Source organism: Pempheris klunzingeri, chromosome 3 (assembly GCF_042242105.1).
Source record: "Pempheris klunzingeri isolate RE-2024b chromosome 3, fPemKlu1.hap1, whole genome shotgun sequence".
In the NCBI taxonomy this organism is placed as follows: Eukaryota; Metazoa; Chordata; class Actinopteri; order Acropomatiformes; family Pempheridae; genus Pempheris; species Pempheris klunzingeri.
Window position 1 is genome coordinate 21,989,711 of NC_092014.1, and position 20,909 is coordinate 22,010,619.

Here is a 20,909-nt window from a genome sequence, read left to right on the forward strand (position 1 = left end):
TTTGAGTAGGAAAAGAACTGGCTCTTGAAAGTCAATATAGGAAATACTTGACACCATATTTTATTAAACATGATTAAAGATAATAAAATATACTTCCTGTTTCTTCCTTCCTTTTTTTCAGTACTGCACATTAGTTTACTCAGAACTTAATGCTTCCAAGCTTCAGTCTAAAATAAGACACTTCTAGTTACAGTATAAGCTGATTTGTACACTAGTGATACAGTGACTAAGAATTTGACTGGCCTTCAGCATAAAGTGAAACCTCTCTTCCGTCACTCTCTACAGTCTAACCAGATTAAAATCATTTTGAAGTTGGATCACGAGGACAGAGACGACTGTCTTTTAAACATGTGGTCCCATAAACCCGAGAAGAGCGACCCAGGAAGACAACAAGGCCATGCACGGGAGACGCACCGATCGGTGATTGGCCGGGCTCTTCCCATCTGCTCCGTCCTGTCCAATCGCCGGTCAGTCCGCAAAACCAGTGGAGATCCGTGAACTGAACACCCATCACGTTGCGCACATGGATCGGGTCGAGGTGATCACGCCACACCCAGCAAACCGAGGCGGAGTGGCTGTGCTGGAGGAGCGGCTTGTGTAACAGCTGTATCAGCCAGTGGCACCGACGGCAACCAGTTGCGCCAGCAGCGTGCCTTGTTGAAATGTCCATAACGCAGAGGAGGCGGCGCACGCAGCGGCCTCTCAGCGCGACAGGCTACCAGAAATAGTTGAGGATATTCGGCCACAGTTTGTGAACAACAGCGTTTGCATGCGTGTTTTTGCCGTAGCTGTAGCCACTTTTTGGAGGAATGACAGGTGTGTGTTCGGCTCTGAAAATGGGATTGTTTCTGCACGCTGTCGGCTCCGTCACCCCCACCGAGTCCGCAGCAGACAGGGTAAGGCTGAGCAGTCAAAAACAAGCCTCTTTCCCACAGGGCTGTTAGCTAGCTACTTACCCGGTTAAGTTAGCGAAGTGTCCAACTTGACATGTATTAGGCTATGAAACGACAAGCCCAGCCACTACTGCGTCAAAGTGGTGTGTTGTCGTTAGATATTAGCCAGCTTTAACTTGTACTGAGCTGTCAAGAAAGATGTTAGCATGCTAGCTAAGTTCGGATGCTAGCCGCGCTAGCTAACGTACCTAGCATCGATGAAGTGAAGGGACGCTGAGAGTCCGGGCCTCGCTCTGTTTATGGTAAATGACATTTTAGCCAGAAGTGAGTTGCATAAACAACTAAAGCAGTTCTTCAGGTATGAAGGCAGCCACACCGGTAGACATAACAACTAGCACTCACCGGTACATGAGTTTTATAATAATATTTGCCAGCAAAACAGGAGAACCCAAAACTGGACCCAAAAGCTATTGTGTGTCAACACAATGTTTGACGCTGTGAGTGTGTTGACACTGACGTCGTTATAATCTCCTGTCAGTAGAACCAGTCATCAGCTTCACTCTTCTCAGAAATAAGGATGGTGTAAGGAGAATAATTACCGTATCGCTGTGAGTTGGTGTGTCTTCTTCTTATGTAGTTTGTGCAGAAATTTAAGTAAAATTTCCAGCTTTTTTCATTCTCCATTTAATGACCCCCCCCCCCCCCCCCCCCCCCCCCCCCAACACACACACACACACACACACACACACACAAATAATGTTAGGGTGCTGTAACAGTTAAATATGACTGTAGTATGCATGATCATATGTAGGGGATCAGAAAACAATTAATACTGAATTGATTGTGCCACAGTTATTCAACATTGCAATGTCTGGGCAGTGAGACAGTAGAAAGAAGCTTTCAATAATTGTCCAGTCTCAAAAATAACTTGCACCCTCCAAGAAGGATATTCGTCAATTCTCGATCGGACATTTTGATGCTACATGACTTGGAGGCATGCAGAGGTTGCAGTGTTGTTGTGTTTCTTATGACTACACTTGTGCATGTGTTATTTGAGTGGGTGGGTTAATGCGATTAGCCAGCATGCGGTTCTGTTCCTTATCAGCCTTTGACTTTCATCTAATATAGGGTGTATTAGTCAGCAATCATCCTTTGACTGTTCTGTGAAAACTTGAAGTACATGCACATGCACTGAGATGCACTAGAATTGAGGTATATTATGCTTTTTTGATGTGTTAATGGTGCTCGATCCATTTATTTACTGGCAAAGCATTGAGTGACTTCACTAGTAGATGTGGAACGATGAGTATGAAACCCCATTTTTGCAAACTACCCAGTAAGACTTCATATAGCTATGAAGCCCAGATTTAGTATTATGTTGCATCAAGCATTTGATGTCAGGCGCAGTCACTCTGCATTCTTGTATCAGAATGATTAAGAACTAAACGATGCATCAGAATTATTTCTCCGTCTGATACAAAATTCAAAAGATTTTCATAGTAATATACATCTAAGTCATCATTGGCGTCTCCATCATTGCTGTTTTTCTTTAACCAGAAGAAAGAACAGAAGCAGTGATTGAAAACTGTGAGGGAGGAAAACACCAGTTAACTCTCCATCTTTGTTTTATCAGCAGCCAATAAGCTAAAATATCGCTGTCCAAATGTCCTGTTAAGCTATCAAGGCACAAGGGTCACAAACTAATGCACTAAGTTAGCTTTCTGTTTTTTCTGTGAGGTTAAAGAAAAAAGTCCAGTTACCATTGTTACAGCATGCGGTTCACATGCAGTACCTGTGTCTGTTTGTTATCAGAGCATGCATGTGTGCAAAAACTGCACAGTTAGTAAACGGCACGTATTTACAGGCAGTTATTTAACATTAACACATTTCAAGAAGAACTTAAGTGGTGAAATTATCCCTGGGAACAGATGTATGGAAACTGTTGGTTCATGTAAAGCTGATGGCCGTCGGATACGAGGAGCCCACAGTTGCATCACATGGCCCTGAGATATATCTGCTATTTGCATTCACCCCCTTTAAAACTTCCCACAACACAGAGTCAGCTATATTTTATCAGTGTCACAGTGCGAGTGATCACACGTCACTGTCAGACATTGTGATTAGCATTTTTCATTTGCTATGTTCTTATCAGCACTACACAGCATTTCCACTCCATTATGCAGGCCAGTATGCAGATCCAATATTTGGTCATTGTGATGTGTTCTCTGTTTCTTTACGCTGCTGTTTACTGCATCTGTATGAAACAAAAGACCATGGTCACATGTCACTTTGACAAAGAGTTTGTGAAGCTGAGTTAACTTCTACAGTCATATGACATCATGGGGTAAATGAAGCTAACGATGGGCGAGTCACCCTCCATCACACACATATACACACACACCTTGAATGCATAAATACTGTTTTTTTTTTTTAATAAAGATTCCCTCAATCGTGGAAACCTTCTCAAAGGATCAGCATCTTATAGTGCATCAAAATTCTCGATCGTGTTCACAATACTTTTTTGACAAATAATGATAATCCTGCAAGTTATAGCTCAGCCTATCAAGTCCATCATTCTGCTTACTTAGTTCTGTGTCAAAACCTGATTGCAGTCTTTAAACAGTAACAACTAGAGTTTGTCTAAACCTTGTATCTTAAAAGTGCTGGCAAACATACTGTATGTTCTAACTTTTAGATAAAATTAGGCAACTAAAGTTTGTTGAACTGACCTCCTCGGCTGTTGAAATTTGCAAGACGCTCTTTTGGGGGAATGTCTGGCATTAGTGCATCAGCAGCGTTTTGTTCTGCATAACCTTGATGACTATGAAAGAGCACCTTTCTTTGTTGCAGGACAGAATAATAAATAAGGGGTCAGCGAGGTCCATCAGCTAACTTGCCAAGACCTACTGGCCTGTGCTAAGTGGATCAACTTCTGACTGTGCGGTCAAGAATTAACTAAGAACCGTGGCCACTTATCTTCAGGAACAGTAGTCGATAGTCACCGGGGGATTTTTGAACTGTTCTCATTGTCTGCACGTTTCAACAGCTTCTCATTATTGGGGTTTATTATTTTCTAATGCAGACATCATCTCTGGGACGGAAACTAAATCCGCCTTTAGTCTGGTAGTATAGCATGAGAGAGGAGGATTGTTTCATTGTTGCCGGTTTGGATGGGACACAGAGGAATCTAGCTCGTCCAGATTCTTTGCACGGTCACTGTCTGTCTTACAGGAGAAGTAAAAAATACTTTGGGATGGACTCTGATGACCTACATTACTTCAGGTGTAGCCTTTTGGTTGGCATCTTTGCACCTCATTTTATTTTGTGGAGTCACATGTATGTCAAAGGTTTGGATGGAGCCATTTTTCTTTCTGAACGTCTGTTTTGCGAAATCCCGACCCCGCTCCAGCACTCGGCCATCTTTATGCTACATGAACCCAAACAAACTAGATGGTAATTGGTATCGAATTGCAAAAAACCCTCAGCCTGCCAAGTGGAGAGCACATAGTGGAGGCCAGCTAGTGAGTCAGTGAAAACAGCTGAAGTTATCAGAGACAAAGTGGAGGAACAGAACATTGTGTGTTTATGACACAGAGAATTAAATCCCTCTTTGTTGGCCTTGTTTGTAGCATCATAAGGCTGAAACAGCTGTTGGGAATGATTAATCTGTCGGGTTCCAGGTTGTTTAAAACATTTAATGTCAGCAGTTTGGTTTGTGCAGATCAGGTGTGTCATGTGTGATGAATCATTCCTGCGTTACTGCTCTGTGTCTGGGTTTGTCCATGCTTTTCCTGCCGTTCTCTCCCTGCCGCACGCTTTACACACCTTTCAGCGCTCTGCACGCCTTAATTATCATGCAGCGGCTCAGCTAGGAGCTCGCTCTCCGCTGCTGCTTGGAAATTTCCGTAGAGCAATCCTTGTCCACTGTCTGGGCCTGGATTGGAGTGAGGTGAGGGAGTGTGTGTGGGTTTGGGTGTGTGTGGGTAGGGTGGACAGAGAGGGGGAGAGAGAGAGAGAGAGTATGTTTGAGAGCTGTTTGACTTTTTTCCCCTCTGTGGGATAATGACCCATGAGGTGGAGGGACCTGTCTGGGAGTTTTGGACCCTGGATCATCATGCCTCGTAGTCTGGAACCTGCTCCGGTAATTTCTAGAGATAAAAACTATCCTTACTTCGAACTTTGGCGAGCTAATCATTAAGCTAATCTAGAAGAAAACATCTGAGGGATCCTCCTGGAAAAATCCATAGACCTTTCCCATGAGAGGATTTTGATTACAGCGCTCCCTTGTCTTTTGGCACTGTGCCGATGTATCTGATATGATTAATGTCTAGCCAGTGTCCTTTCACAGCTAAACTTCTCACGTGTGGGATGGATATGCTCTGTAATATTTGATCAGGCAGAGCTGCTAGTGTGAAATATTGACAGTTAAAACATGCAAGTAACAAATTTCTTATTGATTTCAGATGCAATTGGACTTTTGTGTCAAATGCCCTCTGACATTTTCTAACATCTGATGAGGCCTCAGATAAACTTTTTAGTTTAAATTGTTTAGTAGACATGTGACATACTCACTGGTGTTTTTCTGGCTGAGATTCAAAAATTTGCACTTGATATGGGCCTGAAACTCTAATGAACCTCTAGCAGCTTAGAAGCACAAGTGGGTAGGACTTGTTTACTCCAGAGTCAAAGCTAAGTATAAATGTTGGGCACTGGATATCTGCAGGGTCATCATTATTATTCTAAAACAAAGATCAGGACTAGACATGGAAAGAAATCACTCTGTTCCAGTCCTATACTACGTACTAACTACACCGAGGATGTACTCTGTCCTTATAATCACTATGTTGTTTTTCCAGCGTGTACATGTTGCATAACACGCAACTTAAAACCTGTTTAAAAATATGTATGCCTGTATGGAACTTGGACACAGTGTATGTTTCAGTAAACTGCAGAAACAAGTCAGAGGACAGTTTGATTTGGCACAGTAAGAAAAAGCACAGGTACGATGAGTAAAACGAATGGTGGCTGGATTCCATTTAGCTGCTTCAGTGTCAGGCTCCTGGCATTGTGCATGCTGGCTCTCTGTCACACTGTCATGGCTCGTTGGAACGCTTGAATAGAACGAAGGCATTTTTAATGTATGATGTCTAAAAACGACATGACTAAAAAGAGTGGATTTCACCAGGATAAAAACTAAAAGACAGACAACTAAAATGAATGATAAGACAAAATGCAAATGTTAATGATTCCTTTAAAATGACGTCCAATGAATTACTTGTTGGCTTCCAAAAACACAAAAAGCTTAATGGCCTTAGTCATTTTAGTTATTATCATTGCTCAGCTGCCCAGCTGTGAAGTTAGAGGTTAAAAGTAACATAATGTATGTAATGCGCTAAAACCAGCTAAAAAGTAGCTGTAAAAACAGCTGACTGATTTTTATCTCCAGTATCAACAATTTTCTAGCTAGACCTAATATAGATCAATTCATAGATCTGTTTTAGCTTTGGCAGTATTTCTGTTGATCAGTGTAAAACTCAGAACAAACCTGATTTCACGTTGTGTGAGTTGAAAAATACAACATGAAACATGGTGGGGGGCTCTGTTATGTTTTTGTATTGGCACTGCACACCGTAACCGGATGCCTCGAGGTGGTGTTTTATTTTTTGAAAGTTGAGATGTTGATGATGGATTCCTTTTTAAAGTGACACTGCCTCCCTCTTGCAGAGCCTGCTGCACTGTGAAGGTGTGAACAACCAGAGCTACATCTGCGAGTCTGGACACTGCTGCGGGGAGTCACAGTGCTGCAGCTACTACTATGAGCTCTGGTGTAAGTAACCGGCTTCTTCTCCGGGTTTCGTTTTTCTTCTCACCCTCCCTCTCTGTGTTCACAATTTTCCTGGCCCCCGTAAATCCTTGCATGAATTATGGGTGCCACTTCCAGTCATTTGATGGCTAGAATTGGCGGTATGCTACAGTTTTGTCCCAATTTCTCAGAGCTTTTCGAAAACAAATGATGTTGGGACACAACTTGTCGCACCTTAAACAGGATAATCTGTTTCATAGTTTTGTTTTCATAATCATAGCTCTGCCTTCTGCTATCGTGGGATGAGAGAACAACCTGAAGAAGTGGCCTCGGATAACGTACCGTACCGTGTCTAGCTAGTTCATTTGCTCTGTCGCTACGGACAGCGAATCGATGAACAATCTGAAAAGCTCTGCAGCTCACCAGCACGTACTCAGTCATAAAGTCAGACGTGTTTTGTTGAAGGAGGTGGGACACAACCTTGTCTTTCTAAAAGCAGACACAGTTCGGCGTCATCTACAACATCAGGTGAAATACAGACAGCAGGGTGCTGCTGTGTTGCTGGACCAGGACGGTCAGCTGCAGCACAGTGAAAGGTGAAAACAGTGTCTCTTCTCATAACATGTTTACTACTGTTTCCAGTGCTTGCATTTTTCACTGTTAGATACAACTGCAGTGCAGTGTAGTTTATGACTGACTGAGAATGCAGTCAGTCGGTCAAAGATCAGGGGACATCATGTACTGATGTGCAGAATAAATGGAATACATGAAAGAATGCAGAGCATGTTAATGTCAAACATCATAAACCAGGCTCATCAATGGCAATCTCGGATCCAATAAGCTCCCCAAAACAGTTCGGAGAATTTAAGTTTCGTCAGCTCCTCCAGAGTGGCCCCACAGATGATGACACATGACGAGGTACCCCATACCGAACATGCGACGGCGCTAACGTGTAAGAGTGATCTCACTTATTATGAGACCTGTGTCAAGCTAAGCCCTGTCCAGGTGGAGCGGGCCGACGGGACCGAGGGACCAGCACAGCAAAGAGGGCAGCACTACTAACCCACAGACATTTCTGATGGAACACTTTGACCCCACCTTCACTGGCAACACTGCAACTAAATATGGAAAAGAAAATGAGAGCAAAGCCACACGACTCCTGCAGCTTCAAGGGCAGAGTGGGTCCTACCTCCAGGTTGGTGGAAAATGTGCTGACCCAGAAATTAGCAACGTCTGAACTAATGTGACATTAAACCAATTGTAAGCCATGTCTCCTTTTTTCAGAATCAGCTGATGCTGACGTCTCTGGAGCTGCAGAGCTGCAAGTTGGTCATCTGGCAATGGATGTTTCATTAGACAAAGTCTACACAGATGCACACAAAAAGTTTTTTATTTTTGTATGTATATATTATACTTTCAAGCTGTACCTCATTTCAGTTTTTGATCATGTTAATGTGATGTACTATTAATGTTGTTAAGTGCAGTATTAAATTCACTAAAGCAGCACAAATCTCAAGTGTTTTATCAATTTTTGGAGCCAAGCTAACTGCCACTGCTCGAAAAAGAATCTTATTGCTTGTTCCACATCAATACGGGCGTGAGCAATGAGGCGCATGTGAGTGACGACCTCATTGGTCAGCTGGCATCCTTTGCATGTGAATGCTGGGATGATCAAGTTCACCTTAGGGCCCTTTAGAGAGTCCCTAACTGGATACAAAACACAGGCTTAGAAAATACATAACTTGTGACGAAGCTCAAACTTATAAATCAATCAAGTCACTGTGGGTTTGTGCAATAAGTTATGACCAATATTAGTTTATTGCAGATACCCCATATGATGTGAATATCCTACGCAATAATAAAGTAAAGTATAAAGTACTAACTATAGTGGGACTGATTTCTTTAAGGCCGATACTGATATTTGGCAGTTTAAAACAAATCAGATGACAAAACAAAACAAACACATCAGATGCACAGACGTCCACAAACATTCTTGATATGGGTTACTTAGAGTTTTAAATTTTTACGTTCACCAAGATGCATACTGAGTAGGACATTGTCCGTTCCTCTGGTATCAAACTGCTTCTATATGTCTTCACGCTTAGTGTAGCACCTCTGTGCTGCACTTGTCGGTACTCATCAGCTGACATATTACACCAATGCCAGTTTTATCTGCAATAAGCTACTATGTGTAAATCAAGGTCAGTAAGAGATTCGTAATGTCTGTATTTCAGACCTTGGTAGTGGTGAGTTGAGTTCAAGGACAAAGGCAGGAACAACAGTTGTTGTGGACTTTTAGAAATAAGGAGCTGACTTGAGATGGATTCATATTCCAACATTAAATATGTATTGATGACCTGATGAGGACCAAAGCACTGGTGTCTCTGATTTTGGTTTAGATCTAATGCAGTGATTTTTCTTCTTTCAGAATTTGTCCAGTGGCAGAATGACATGTGGCCACAAAAAGCTGCACTAATCAACAATCAAATTATATCCTTATATATAATTTGATTGTCAATTATAATAGATTATTAAGTCATTAAATGGCTAGAACAGAAGAATACATATCACGACAGAGATGCTCTGTGCTGACTGCCATATTGTAGTTTACATTCTTATTTTCCAGGGACACATGCTGCCGTTCCCTGAAGTCCTTGAAGTGAAGTTCCCACATATTTCTGTGTCGACGTCGTGGCGTTCTACTTATTAGAAGCACCGTAAACACAAACTGGGGCGTTTTTCTTTTCTTTTTTGCTTTTTATTTTTTCGAAGCTTCACTCAGTTTTCTGTTCCCTGCTGCTGTTTAGACTGGACTCTAGATAGTACACGTCCACAAATAACTTCATGCCATATGTAAAAAGCACAGAGTGTTCTTTAACAGTCGCATTGTGTCGGGATGTGTTTGTCACAGTGCTTATGCCAAAAAAGAACTGCATCTGCAAATGAAATTGCTACTATTGTTCTGCCCAGATTTCATTCCACTGTTTTTATTTTCCTGCAAGGTTGGACCAGAATATTTCAGGCAATGTTTATATCTCTATTTATAAGTCTATATTTATAAGTCAGAGTTCAGCCGTAGCGTAAAGGTTGGGGTCACTCTGTGGAGAAAGAAGACTGTAAATCTGTGTAGTTTGTCTCAGAGATAAGAGCGGACTCTGACCTCTCAATGCTGACTGAATTGATTCTATGACATAAAATTCATACTGCAACACAGACAATACATATTGTATACAGACATGTGAGTGCCCCACTATGTCAGAACCAGATGTTGGCAGCATTTGATCTGCTCTTTTATGTTTGTGTTGGCAGCAGGCACTTCATGTTACATCACAGCAAGCTAGTGCAGTCCAACGGTTTGGATATTGTAGAGCGCAGTCTTTTCCTGTTCAAACCCATTCATCACCACGTGTGTTTATTTTAGAATATCAAGCAGTCACATTTCCGTTTTGTCCATTTTCCCCTCTGCGAACGTAACACAACAGTGTCGACCTTCCTCTCACTTCAGGGTTCTGGTTGGTTTGGGCGATCATCTTCATTCTGAGCTGCTGCTGTGTGTGTCACCATCGCCGCACCAAACATCGGCTGCAGCAGCAACAACGGCAGCACGAGATCAACCTCATCGCCTACCGCGAAGCACACAACTACCCCTCTGTGCCCTTCTACTTCAGTAAGGGCCGCCACTCAAACATACACAACATGACGATCAAAGTAACGTTTTTTGGGTTGTGTGCATTTCAAAATTCTGTATGAGTTCTTTTGATGAATGAAGACTCTTGTTAGTACCCAAATTCGTATTACCCAACCAGGCCTACCAGCTGCAGTGTGTGACTCACACCTGTGTCGGGTGTGTTGTTGCAGTCCAGTTACATCAGACCAAGGAATTTAAAACTATTGACAAGCCAAGCAGTGTAGTCTGACTAAAAGCAGTTGTGCCTGGCTCAAATGTAGTGTTTGCACTGAGATGTATCCCTGGTTTCACACAGCGTCAGAACCTTCCCTGTTTGCATGCCCCAGTTTTCAGGAAACGGCCAGCATTTGCTCTCTTGGTACTTCGCCAGTGTTGCAACACCATCTCGCAACAGTCCTCAGCACAGAATTGACCCAGAAATGAGCTTGTTTTGTTAAATTTTTTCCCCCTGTCGCGTTGGGAATGCTTGAATAATGGTGTAGGAAGTTCACTGAGATCACACTGAAATTGTGTTTCCAAAATTTTCCAAGGTTTATTTAAAGGGAAAACCGACCCATATAAGTGTTGCTTACCTTGCAAAATGATTTTAGCTGTGTGCATTTTTTTCTAGTGCATATGCAAATTTGTGCTTTTTTTGTGCTCAAAGCTGTTTTTTCCCTTTCTCTTCAGGGTTTCTGCCAAACTACCTCCTGCCTGATTATGAAGAGGTGGTCAACCGGCCACCGACTCCCCCCCCTCCCTATAGTGCCTTACACACAGGCCCATCCTCAGTGGCTTCCAGTCCGCTGACTCCTGAACAGGAGGGACACTGTCCAACCATCCAGCCCACTCCAGTGGCCCCGGTCTCTGACAGTCTGTGTTGCAGACCCAGCATAGAGGAACCACAGCAGCCCACTTTAGACTTTAGGCCAAAGCCTGACAACAAGCCCGCGCAGACAGCACAAGATTCGGGCAGGATACTGCTGTCAGATGGACTCGGTAGCGAGGGTTTCACCAGCCAGGAGAAAAGAAATGAAAGCGGGGACGACTCCTGCAAGGACCCCCTGCTGAAGGACCTGTCAGAGGGTTGCGCTGAGGAAAAGGATCGACTCCCCAATGGAAGGAGGAGGCGGTTCACGGGGGACTCTGGGATTGAGGTGTGTGTGTGCGGCACACGTGGGAGCAACGGTTTTAGCGGAGCTGGAGGGACAGGCCATGAAGGCAAGGAGCTGAGGGAGCTAGAGAGCCTGCTGGGGCGCGACGGAGATGACGAGGAGCAGCAGCAGCAGCAGCAGGAGGAGGAGGAGGGAGAGGAGGCGGGAGACTTCTGCGACAGCTGCGGTCATCGAGCCTCCTTCAGTGTGGAGGACGAGCAGGCGCTAGGTGGGCTGGAGAGGCGGGTCGCACGTGGGCCATCGGGACCTCCCCAGCCAGCTCACCAGGTAGGCAGCGCCTCACTCCATGCCCCAGTCTGCCTCCTCCTCCACACCATCAACGAGCAGGAGGGACCGCACCACAGCACCAGCACTGAGCCGCAGGGCTGAAACACAGTTAACACACCCTTATGTCATAGAGGGAAGGAGAGAGCACTTGACAGAGAGCACGGAGGCGTATGCTTTTGTATCTGAGCAAGTGCTTTATGTCTAAATACTTTCTAAGTGAGTATTTTTATGAATGTGTGCATCTTAGATTAAACAGGTGTGGGAGCAGCAAGTGGAATCTCAACCTAAAACTGGTCGAGATCCAAAGGTTGAGAAAGCGGGCTCCTCCCTCCATTGGAACAGTGGCCTTAACCTGTGTATTTGGGGTTATGTTTGGGCAACACAAGCCCTTTAACAACCTGTGGCAATTGAGACTTCTCACACTGCGCACGCACACACACATACACACACACACACACACACACACACACACAGCCCTTCAGTTGTCCTTCATGCAATGGAAGCTACTGATACACAGTCCGAGACTTGATAGGTGAAGCTGTGATGTCACTGATGACAATCACCTCCCAGGATGAATGCAGCTCTCCTCACCAGGTGCTTGCAACAATTCTGCAAAGCCGTTCTCTGCAGGCAGGAAACTACATAGTTGGGAAGTGGGGGGTGGGGGGTGGGGGCAGGAACATTTTGGATGAGTGCAATGTGGATTTACCACAGTGTGTGCTTATGCAAACTGATACTGTACAGGGACACTAGAACAAGACTGTGTGGGACGTCCCGTTAGACTCATGCTTCTAAAGTGCTTTTCTAGCGATTAAAAACCGCTCTGCCTCACGTCTGTTTATGTTGCTCTCTATCTGCCCTGCTAGATACCCTGTGATAGAGAGGTATAAGTGCATTAACAAAGCTTCATGTGAGCAGTTCCTATTTTGCACAAAATGTATTTATCTTTATAAATGAAGCATTTAGCTGAAAATCAAAACAAATGCTTACTGTCATTAATTCAGTCCTAAATTGCAGCACATGATTTAGTCTCTTAGGGTTTTGTCGCAACACCAAAAATGGACCTCTGCGGGTTGTTCACTTTGTACGCAATCATGTAAACAAATTAATGTAATGAATGTTTATAACTTGTGCCTACGAAAAAAGACATGCATAATTTTAATGAACCATCATAATCTTAAGTGAAACTGAGAAACCATGAGAAAGCAGGGACCAAGTTTTGGTACCTGCATCAACATCAGACCTCAACTTTTGTGTCAGTCACTTCATTACCACCCTCACCAGCTATACAGTAGGAAAACATTTCTACTCTTTGTATTGGATTTTCATATTAGCACAATTTAACCATGCCTTTGTCGGGGTATTCACTAATTAATCATTTCTATCAGCATCCTGAAGGATCCATTAAGTTTTTACTAATGGATGACCCTGGCAACCTTCTGCATTTGAACTCAGTCTGAGAGAGGAAATGTTCATATTTTCTTTTAAAACCTTAAAAGAATTTTTAATCAACTTACTTTTAGTTTTATATGAAGGTAATTAATGCCACAGTGACTACGGTTGGGGAGCAAACAATTGAAGTTTGCACATACATTATTTGTAATAAGTATTTAACCCAACAGTGCAATTTTAGAACAGTTGGCTTGTAGTTTATATGAAAAAAATAAACCCAAACAGAATCAAATAAGGTAATAAAATAACAGTTTGATCGTTGGTTATTCTTAATATCTATCATAAAGAAGCATGTGTGTATTTTTTTGATGGACAAACAAGTTAACAAGCAATATGTGTAAAGCTGCACCGCAGATAGAAAACAAACACGTAGAAAAGAACTCTGAGCAGTAAGTAGTAAACGGTATTCGTTCCATGATTGTATCTTTTCTAGAGGACCCAAAATGCCTTTAAGAGCTTGAATGTTTTAAATTGACCATTTCATTCAAATCATACAGGAACTGTATTACAGTAGATGTTCATTGATCTAATACTAGAAATTGAGTTTTTGTTTGCCCATTCTGAAATGAATGGAATAAAAACGCCATTGTTTCAAACCCTTAACAACGCACACATTATAACATCTGCAAAGCACAAATGTTTCAGCCATCTGTCTCTCAGATTTCCCTAAAACAATCTTAACGGAAGAAGTCTCCCAAACTTTCAAGCACAAGTTAGTTTGCAGCGTGAACTTCCTGTGTTAACAGTAAGATGACTGACTTTTACCCATCGATGCCTGAACACACTCTAAAGTGCTTTAAATGTTAGTGCTTTTGGTGAGCTAGAGCGTGTGATGGTGTAATCGTGATACATGTAGTACCAAGATGAGCTACTTTTCATAGCAGGTGAATCCTTTAAAAAAAAGTAACTCAAAATAAAAAAAAATCAGAACCACTTTATATTTGCAAATTGTGTATTATATTCTGTAACATGTATGTCAACCAAATAGTTGCTTTCATAATTTTTATGAAATCATTAGCTTTATTGTTATCTTTATCATTATGGGTATTATTTTTTTTTTCTGTTAAGAGAAGATTGAACTTCTTTTGAGACTTATCCTGAAATTCTGTGAAGGGTACGTTTGACTAACAATACCGTACATAACTTGTTAACAAGATCAGGGGCATCTCGCCAAAGACATGTTTTCTTTCCTCACCAGTGTGTGTAAGTTTTGCACATATCCTTTGAATGTTCTGATCATAAGCCATTTATTACAACAACTGAGATGGATGTATGTTCAATAAACATGCCCTTATGAAATTCAAGCAGTCTCCTTTTGTTGTCAACACTGAGTGGAGTTTCTTTTTTGAGTGGACCATTACACCTGCACTTGTCAAGACTTAATGCAAATATAACATAACACATATACTTTATTTGATGTATCAGGATCCAGTTTTTGTTAGAGGCTCAAAATACAGCTGAGACAATGACACGGTGCTGCAGTGCATAGACTCTGTAACTGTACTTTTAAGTTAGCAGACTATCAATTCAATCAGGGACAATCTTATGTTTTCAATTATTCTATATGTAGTCAGAATTCAGACACTGGGTATAGTTGCACAATATAGTTGGATACCTGCAGATGTGGGATTAAAGAGGAAATACATTTGCAGACAGGATAGCTGAAAGATCACAAAGTATGAGGCACATAATTGGCATAGCATTGAGAAAATGAGAGGGTAGAGCATTAATCAAAAAGAATCTTTTTTTAATTTTGACAAAAAAAAAATAACAGCAAAAACAAAATAAAAAGCACAGAGAGTTCGAGGAAGAAGTAGAAGAGAAATTCTATGTGGATCAAGGTTTAATCACAAACCATGGACTTCAAATAATACTACTAATAAATAATAATAAAAAACAAGGAGTGAAATCGGGGAAGGTAACTGTCGGTAACTTGGTAAAATAAGAGCATACAATAGTATTATTATTATCATAGAGTCGTGTAAAGTAGATCCTGTTATAGACACTCCGGTACAGTAGGTGGCGGTGTGCATCTTAAAGTTAGCATGTCACTCTTAGAAGAGGCAGTGAGTGAGTGAGTGAGTGAGGGACGTGCTGCTGCTGCTGCTGCTCACTGGTGTGCTGTGTTTACACTGCAGACAGCTCGCTCTGTAATCTCTGCTAACACTGGACACAATGACTGAAGAAAAAAGGTAAGAACAAACTAAAAACACGTCTTATTTTTATGTTTTATGTTTTTGTGTTTGCTTTTTACAGTTTAATAAGTAGCGTGTGTCAGATTTGAGACACATAAAGGGTTAGTAGTTGTTTTATAGTGTCGTCTGTCATTGATAATTAGCCATTTGTAACTTATAAAGTTACAAGTAAACTTGTGTAATATAACTGTGCATTTGTTGCTGCCAGCCTGCTGATGTTAGCACTTAGTTAGCTAACATTAGCTGTAGCAACATACTTTATGACGTTGACGCATAAAACCCTCTTTTTTCAGTGCGTGTGCAAAAGGCTTCGCTGACAGCAGCATCCATGTGGATGTCAAGGTAATATATCACCTTCTTGTACATGTCAGACTGGCCGCTAGCTCAGCCCAAGTGCTGCGATTAGCAAAACATCTCTTTATTTAAAACATAATTGTGTAGTCCAGCACTGCTCTTCCTCCTGTCCCCAGAGGTGAAGTCACCGACCAAAGTACAGCTTTGAAGTGACCTTTTATTATTAGTCAATGGTTACTTTTGCTCTACCTGCCAGGCACTGACTGATAACAGCCTGCTGCCAGCTCAGGACCATCTATAGCCAGCCTTTCTCCTCTCAAACAGGACTACTATGGGAAGGTGCTGAAGAACTCCTCAGACCTGAAGAGCAATGCCTGTGTGCCTCTAGCCAGGCCCATCCCGGCCTTCATCCGCCAGGCTCTGAAGAAAGTGCACCCAGATGTCACTGCCAGGTCTCTGGGCTGTTGGTCCCACTCCCTGCCTGTCGCTTCAGATGTGTTTACACTGCAGCAGAACAAACAGATACTCACAGAGGGCCGTCCCTCTCCCTCAGGTACTACGGCTGCGGCCTGGTGGTGCCAGAGAGCCTGGGGGGCTGCAGGATCCTGGACCTGGGCAGTGGAAGTGGGAGGGACTGCTACGTGCTGAGTCAACTGGTGGGCGAGAAGGGCCACGTCACTGGCATTGACATGACGGAGGACCAGGTAACGTACATCAGCGTCACAGTACGGCTACAGAGAGCTGTCAGTGATGCATACAGAAAGGTGACCCAGTGGAGGGATTTCATACAAGTCTGTGTTCTCTTCTAGCTGGAAGTGGCCAGGACAAATCTGGACTACCACATGAAAGAGTTTGGCTACAAGAAGCCCAATGTCAGTTTTGTCCGGGGCTACATTGAGGCCTTAACAGAGGCCGGTCTGGAAAAGAGCTCATTTGATATCATTATGTAAGAAGTCTTTCTTGTCTGGCTTTCTCCCTGTTTGTTCTGTATGTTAATGCCGTGTAATTCTAGAGAAATTGTCCTGAAATGTTGATTTTCTGACGCAGTTCCAACTGTGTGGTGAATCTCTCTCCAGACAAGAAGCGAGTCCTGGCTGAAGCCTACAGCGTGCTCAAGGTGCACAGCTTTTGACTTTCCAATCAAGTCCCTGAAAATGGGATGTGAATGGTCGGCCTGAAGGCAAAACCATTTTTAATCATGAATCATTAAACCTATTTGTCTCTGTAGCTTCCATTGATAGTCACTGCACACACTGTTTGTCTTCATGTCTTTAGGATGGAGGCGAGCTGTACTTCAGTGACATCTACAGCAGTGGAAGAATCACAGAGGAAATTAAAAACCACAAAGTCCTTTGGGGTGGGTCAGCTTAATATCCCGCTGCCATAAAAGCTCACCCACATGTGCCAGAATATCAGTGTGATTTATCTTGGCAGGCGAGTGCCTTGGTGGAGCGCTGTGGTGGAAGGATCTGCTGCGTTTGGCTGAAGAGGTGGGCTTCAGCTCACCACGGCTGGTCGCGGCTAGCGTCGTCACTGTCGACAACAAAGAGCTGCAGGATGTTCTGGGTCCGACTCTATTTTTTTTCTTTATTTGTCTTGTTTGCTTGTTTCTGAACTATAGCTCAGGGTGGGTTGCAGTAGCGAGCATTAATTTTCTCACTGGATGAAATTAATTCTGAGTTATGTGAGGTCACCAGACAGGTGCAGTAAAACCTATAGGAGGGCGAGGGAGGTGTCAGTCAAACCCAGTTTGCACACACCCACACAGAAGTCTAAAAAGTCTCAAGTGAAATCACCTGTGTGGATGGACCCATGGGTGTAAAGGGCCTTTAACGTTTGTGCTGGTGTTAACCCACAGGCTTTTACTACATATCTACTCTCTCCTTTACTCCTGTGGATCCATTAACATTCTTGACAGCAATGTCTTCACCAAACATCTACTGGCACACGGGTTTTCTCCGAAGAATTTCATGCTCATTGTATAAAAACACTCTTTGTTGTAATGTTGATAGTGGACACCTGCTGCCAAGATATTGTTCTACAGACTGAATTCTATTCAGCAGACAAAGACATGAGATGTATGCCAAAGAACAAATTATTTGGTTTTAGATATTAATCTTGTGTCTACATTTACCAATTTCAAAAATTACATTAGCTGTGACTGTTCCCAGCTACAATATTTCAATTGTTTGCTGAATTGTCGGAAGGTACTAAATGAAAAAATATTATTACTATTTTCTAGTTAACTTAATTTTGTTTTCTCAGTGTGAGTGATGTAAATGCTAAAACTGTTGGTATCTTAATACTTAATTAGTAACGGTTGCCTTGGTTGAGACAAGTATATTTTCTTAATTTAGATTTACAAAGCTACAGTTGGATTTAATTTGTGCTGCACAGCTCTGGTTAATGTTTAACATGTGCTCAGTTGGGTTCTACTAAACTGTTATTGCCAGCAGCCAATTATTCTGGGCTAGTTCAATGAATATACCACACAAGACATTATAAATTACTGTGTGCCAGGTTGACCTTTGTGTATTTATTGATTCTTGTACCTGTTTCTGGCAAGGCAGGTGACTTCAAATTTGTGTCTGCCACATACCGCCTGTTCAAGGTCCCTAAAGGCAACACCAGGCCCTGTCAGGTCATATATAACGGGGACATTACAGGAGTAGAGGACAGCTTTGAGTTTGACCATCAGTACACATTCAAGGTATGAGCAATGTACGGTTTGAGAACAGTTCGATGACTTCTGTTCACGGTTTGCAAATGATGTGAGATGTGGGTGTTCACAGGCCAATGAAGTGGTGGAGGTTGATGGAGAGTTGGCCTCCATCCTGACCCATTCCAGATTTAAGGAGGACTTCACTTTCCAGCCACCGGGAGGCCCCTCTGAGCCCTGTGGAGTCAAACCTAAGGTCAGTGTCACAGCTACATTCCTGGATGTGGAAATGTGTGTGTCTGATGTGTATTTGAGCACTAGAGGTCAGTGTGCCTGCAGTATCGGCTTCAAGTGTGTGACACACCCAGAGAGCCCCGCTGTCTTAACTGTGCACATGGTCACACACGCATGTGTGCACCAGGACGCATGCTGCAAGTTCTTACACACACCCACTCGCATACCCACTCAAACATACATACGCACACATCCACACACACAAGGTCAAGCAGCTGTCTTGGAGTCATAACCAGACTGTGGAGTCATGCTGGGGAACCTTGAACAGGAAGGAATGTTCTCTTCTCAGCTAATGGACTGCCATCTTATCAGCTCTCATGGTCATTCTGTGCACACACACACACACACACACACACACACACTCTTCTACAAACACCACTATACATCTTTCAATTACTACCATAATCCTTTAATCACCAATGACATCTTATTCTGATACTCATGAGGGATTTCAGTTGTTTTAATGCAGCAAATGGAATTGAAAATTGAAAATCTGGGTGATTTATCAAAATGTGTCACCTGGTTTAACCTTTGGACGGCCTCCTCTGAAGAGAAATCATATTTTTCTCTAATCAACACGGCTAGTTGGTGATAATAGTAATAAAAAGCCTTTGGTCCTGTTCTTGCAAGCACAGCTGCTTTGACATGCTGATTTAGGAAATAACCATTATCTGATAAACGAGACAAATGGGCCATAAATCACGAGTAGACATGCGTTTAAAGGCTCAGCGCACAACAACGTTTTATCCCCCTGTTATAAAGAATATTGAGCCTAATAATTGCTGTTTAATATTAGATAATGATTTTAAAAAGTCAGAATTCACTTTTCAAACGTTTTTACAACCCCCTACAATTGCCTTGGATGAAACCCCAGCTATGATGTCATTCTTAAATGGAGACTTAACGTATGTTGCACACTCCTAATGGTTTCTTCCTTTTTGAACTGTTGACACAGGCAGAAGTTGTGGATCCCTTTGAGCTGCCGCAGAAACAGAGTCCGGGTTCAGCCACAGGGGGGTGCTGCAGCACACAGTCTGTTACCTGCTGCAAATGATGGTGGGAAGAGCAGGGAAACATACACTCCCAGCATCATACTGTGTGTGCATTGTAAATGTACCGCAGTGTCACTATTCTGTGTCTTATTTACACTTTCAAATGAGATTTCAGCAGTTGAAATTAATCCTTAATTACACATGAGCGTGTTATGTTTTTGGACTTTCTGTACACTTTTCCCTGTTAATCTCCTCCATGTATTCATTGAAATATGCTCAGTTTACAACATAATCTGGTGTATCACCTACACAACCACTCATGCAAACCAGTAATCTGAAAAGTTTCTTCCTTGCGTTCACTCGTCATTCGTAGCTAGTTCATAGCTAGATAAGCACTCTGTTGATTCCTTACTCTTGATATCACCAAGCATTGAATAGTCCTGATAGTCCAGAACAGACAATCAAAGTTAATATGAGCAGCTGGAGAGTGAGTATAAAGATCATAAAGGAATTCTGTAAACTTATGATGGCTTTAAGAGCTGAGAAATTTTTGGTTTAAGCACCTTGAAAAGGTTTGGAAGTGATTGGATTTTGTATGAACCGTGTCTGTGAATTTCATTTATTCAAATCAGAATTTTGCACTGATAAAATGACTTTGGATCAAGGTATGATCCATGTACCTAAAAATTCAGAACTTAGCTCATAATCTCAAACAGAATCGGACACAAATGAAATACTTTGGAGGCTCATTTTTTCCATTTCTCTTAGACATCTGATCACTGTCATTCACACCTTCGTCAGGACTTTTCCACCTTTGCCTCACCAGGTGACGCTGCTTCTGCTGTATTCCTTCGAATAATATTTGATTTGGGCAGTATATTGACAGGTTTTGGACTAGTGTGAGCTTCACAGCAATGTTTTAACCAATATCAGCATGTTAAGGTAATGATAATGCTAATCATGCTATTAATTTTATAGGACAATAAATATTGTCAATCAATTAAAGGTTTTTTTTCATTTTTACACATATCACATTTTGACTTCTTTACACCAGTATTTCATGCTGTGATTACAAGCCAAGAACAAGCCTGCAGAAGAACGAATGCTTCATAGTTGATATGAAATGGGCCTTAAGCACTGGTCACTGATGAACTGACACCCTCTCTGAAACTATACACTGTAGGGATCAGAAGGAGGAGAAAGAAAAATAGTGTGTTT

General features: G+C 42.3%; 2 protein-coding genes across 6 annotated transcripts; both read left to right on the plus strand.

The window, feature by feature from the left end:
* The first annotated feature begins 491 nt into the window (after nt 1-491).
* On the plus strand, nt 492-14,541 carry wbp1lb (WW domain binding protein 1-like b). 5 transcript variants are annotated; one of them, XM_070856570.1, is made up of 4 exons: nt 492-896; nt 6,618-6,720; nt 10,202-10,363; nt 11,054-14,541. In XM_070856570.1, exons 1-4 carry the CDS (start codon nt 810-812, stop codon nt 11,905-11,907), a joined length of 1,206 nt encoding a protein of 401 aa, XP_070712671.1. In that variant the 5' UTR covers nt 492-809; the 3' UTR covers nt 11,908-14,541. The 5 variants fall into 5 exon arrangements, 2 of the variants coding, with proteins under 2 accessions (XP_070712671.1, XP_070712672.1); XM_070856571.1 differs by lacking the exon at nt 492-896 and adding an exon at nt 4,912-5,034; XR_011587160.1 differs by lacking the exons at nt 10,202-10,363; nt 11,054-14,541 and adding an exon at nt 7,981-8,461 and having other exon boundaries at nt 873-896; nt 6,618-7,891.
* Nucleotides 14,542-15,339: 798 nt separating this feature from the next.
* On the plus strand, nt 15,340-20,690 carry as3mt (arsenite methyltransferase). The gene is made up of 11 exons (XM_070827479.1): nt 15,340-15,449; nt 15,746-15,794; nt 16,071-16,198; nt 16,300-16,450; nt 16,556-16,692; nt 16,794-16,863; nt 17,022-17,103; nt 17,181-17,312; nt 18,317-18,456; nt 18,539-18,661; nt 19,655-20,690. Exons 1-11 carry the CDS (start codon nt 15,433-15,435, stop codon nt 19,751-19,753), a joined length of 1,128 nt encoding a protein of 375 aa, XP_070683580.1. The 5' UTR covers nt 15,340-15,432; the 3' UTR covers nt 19,754-20,690.
* Nucleotides 20,691-20,909: the final 219 nt, after the last annotated feature.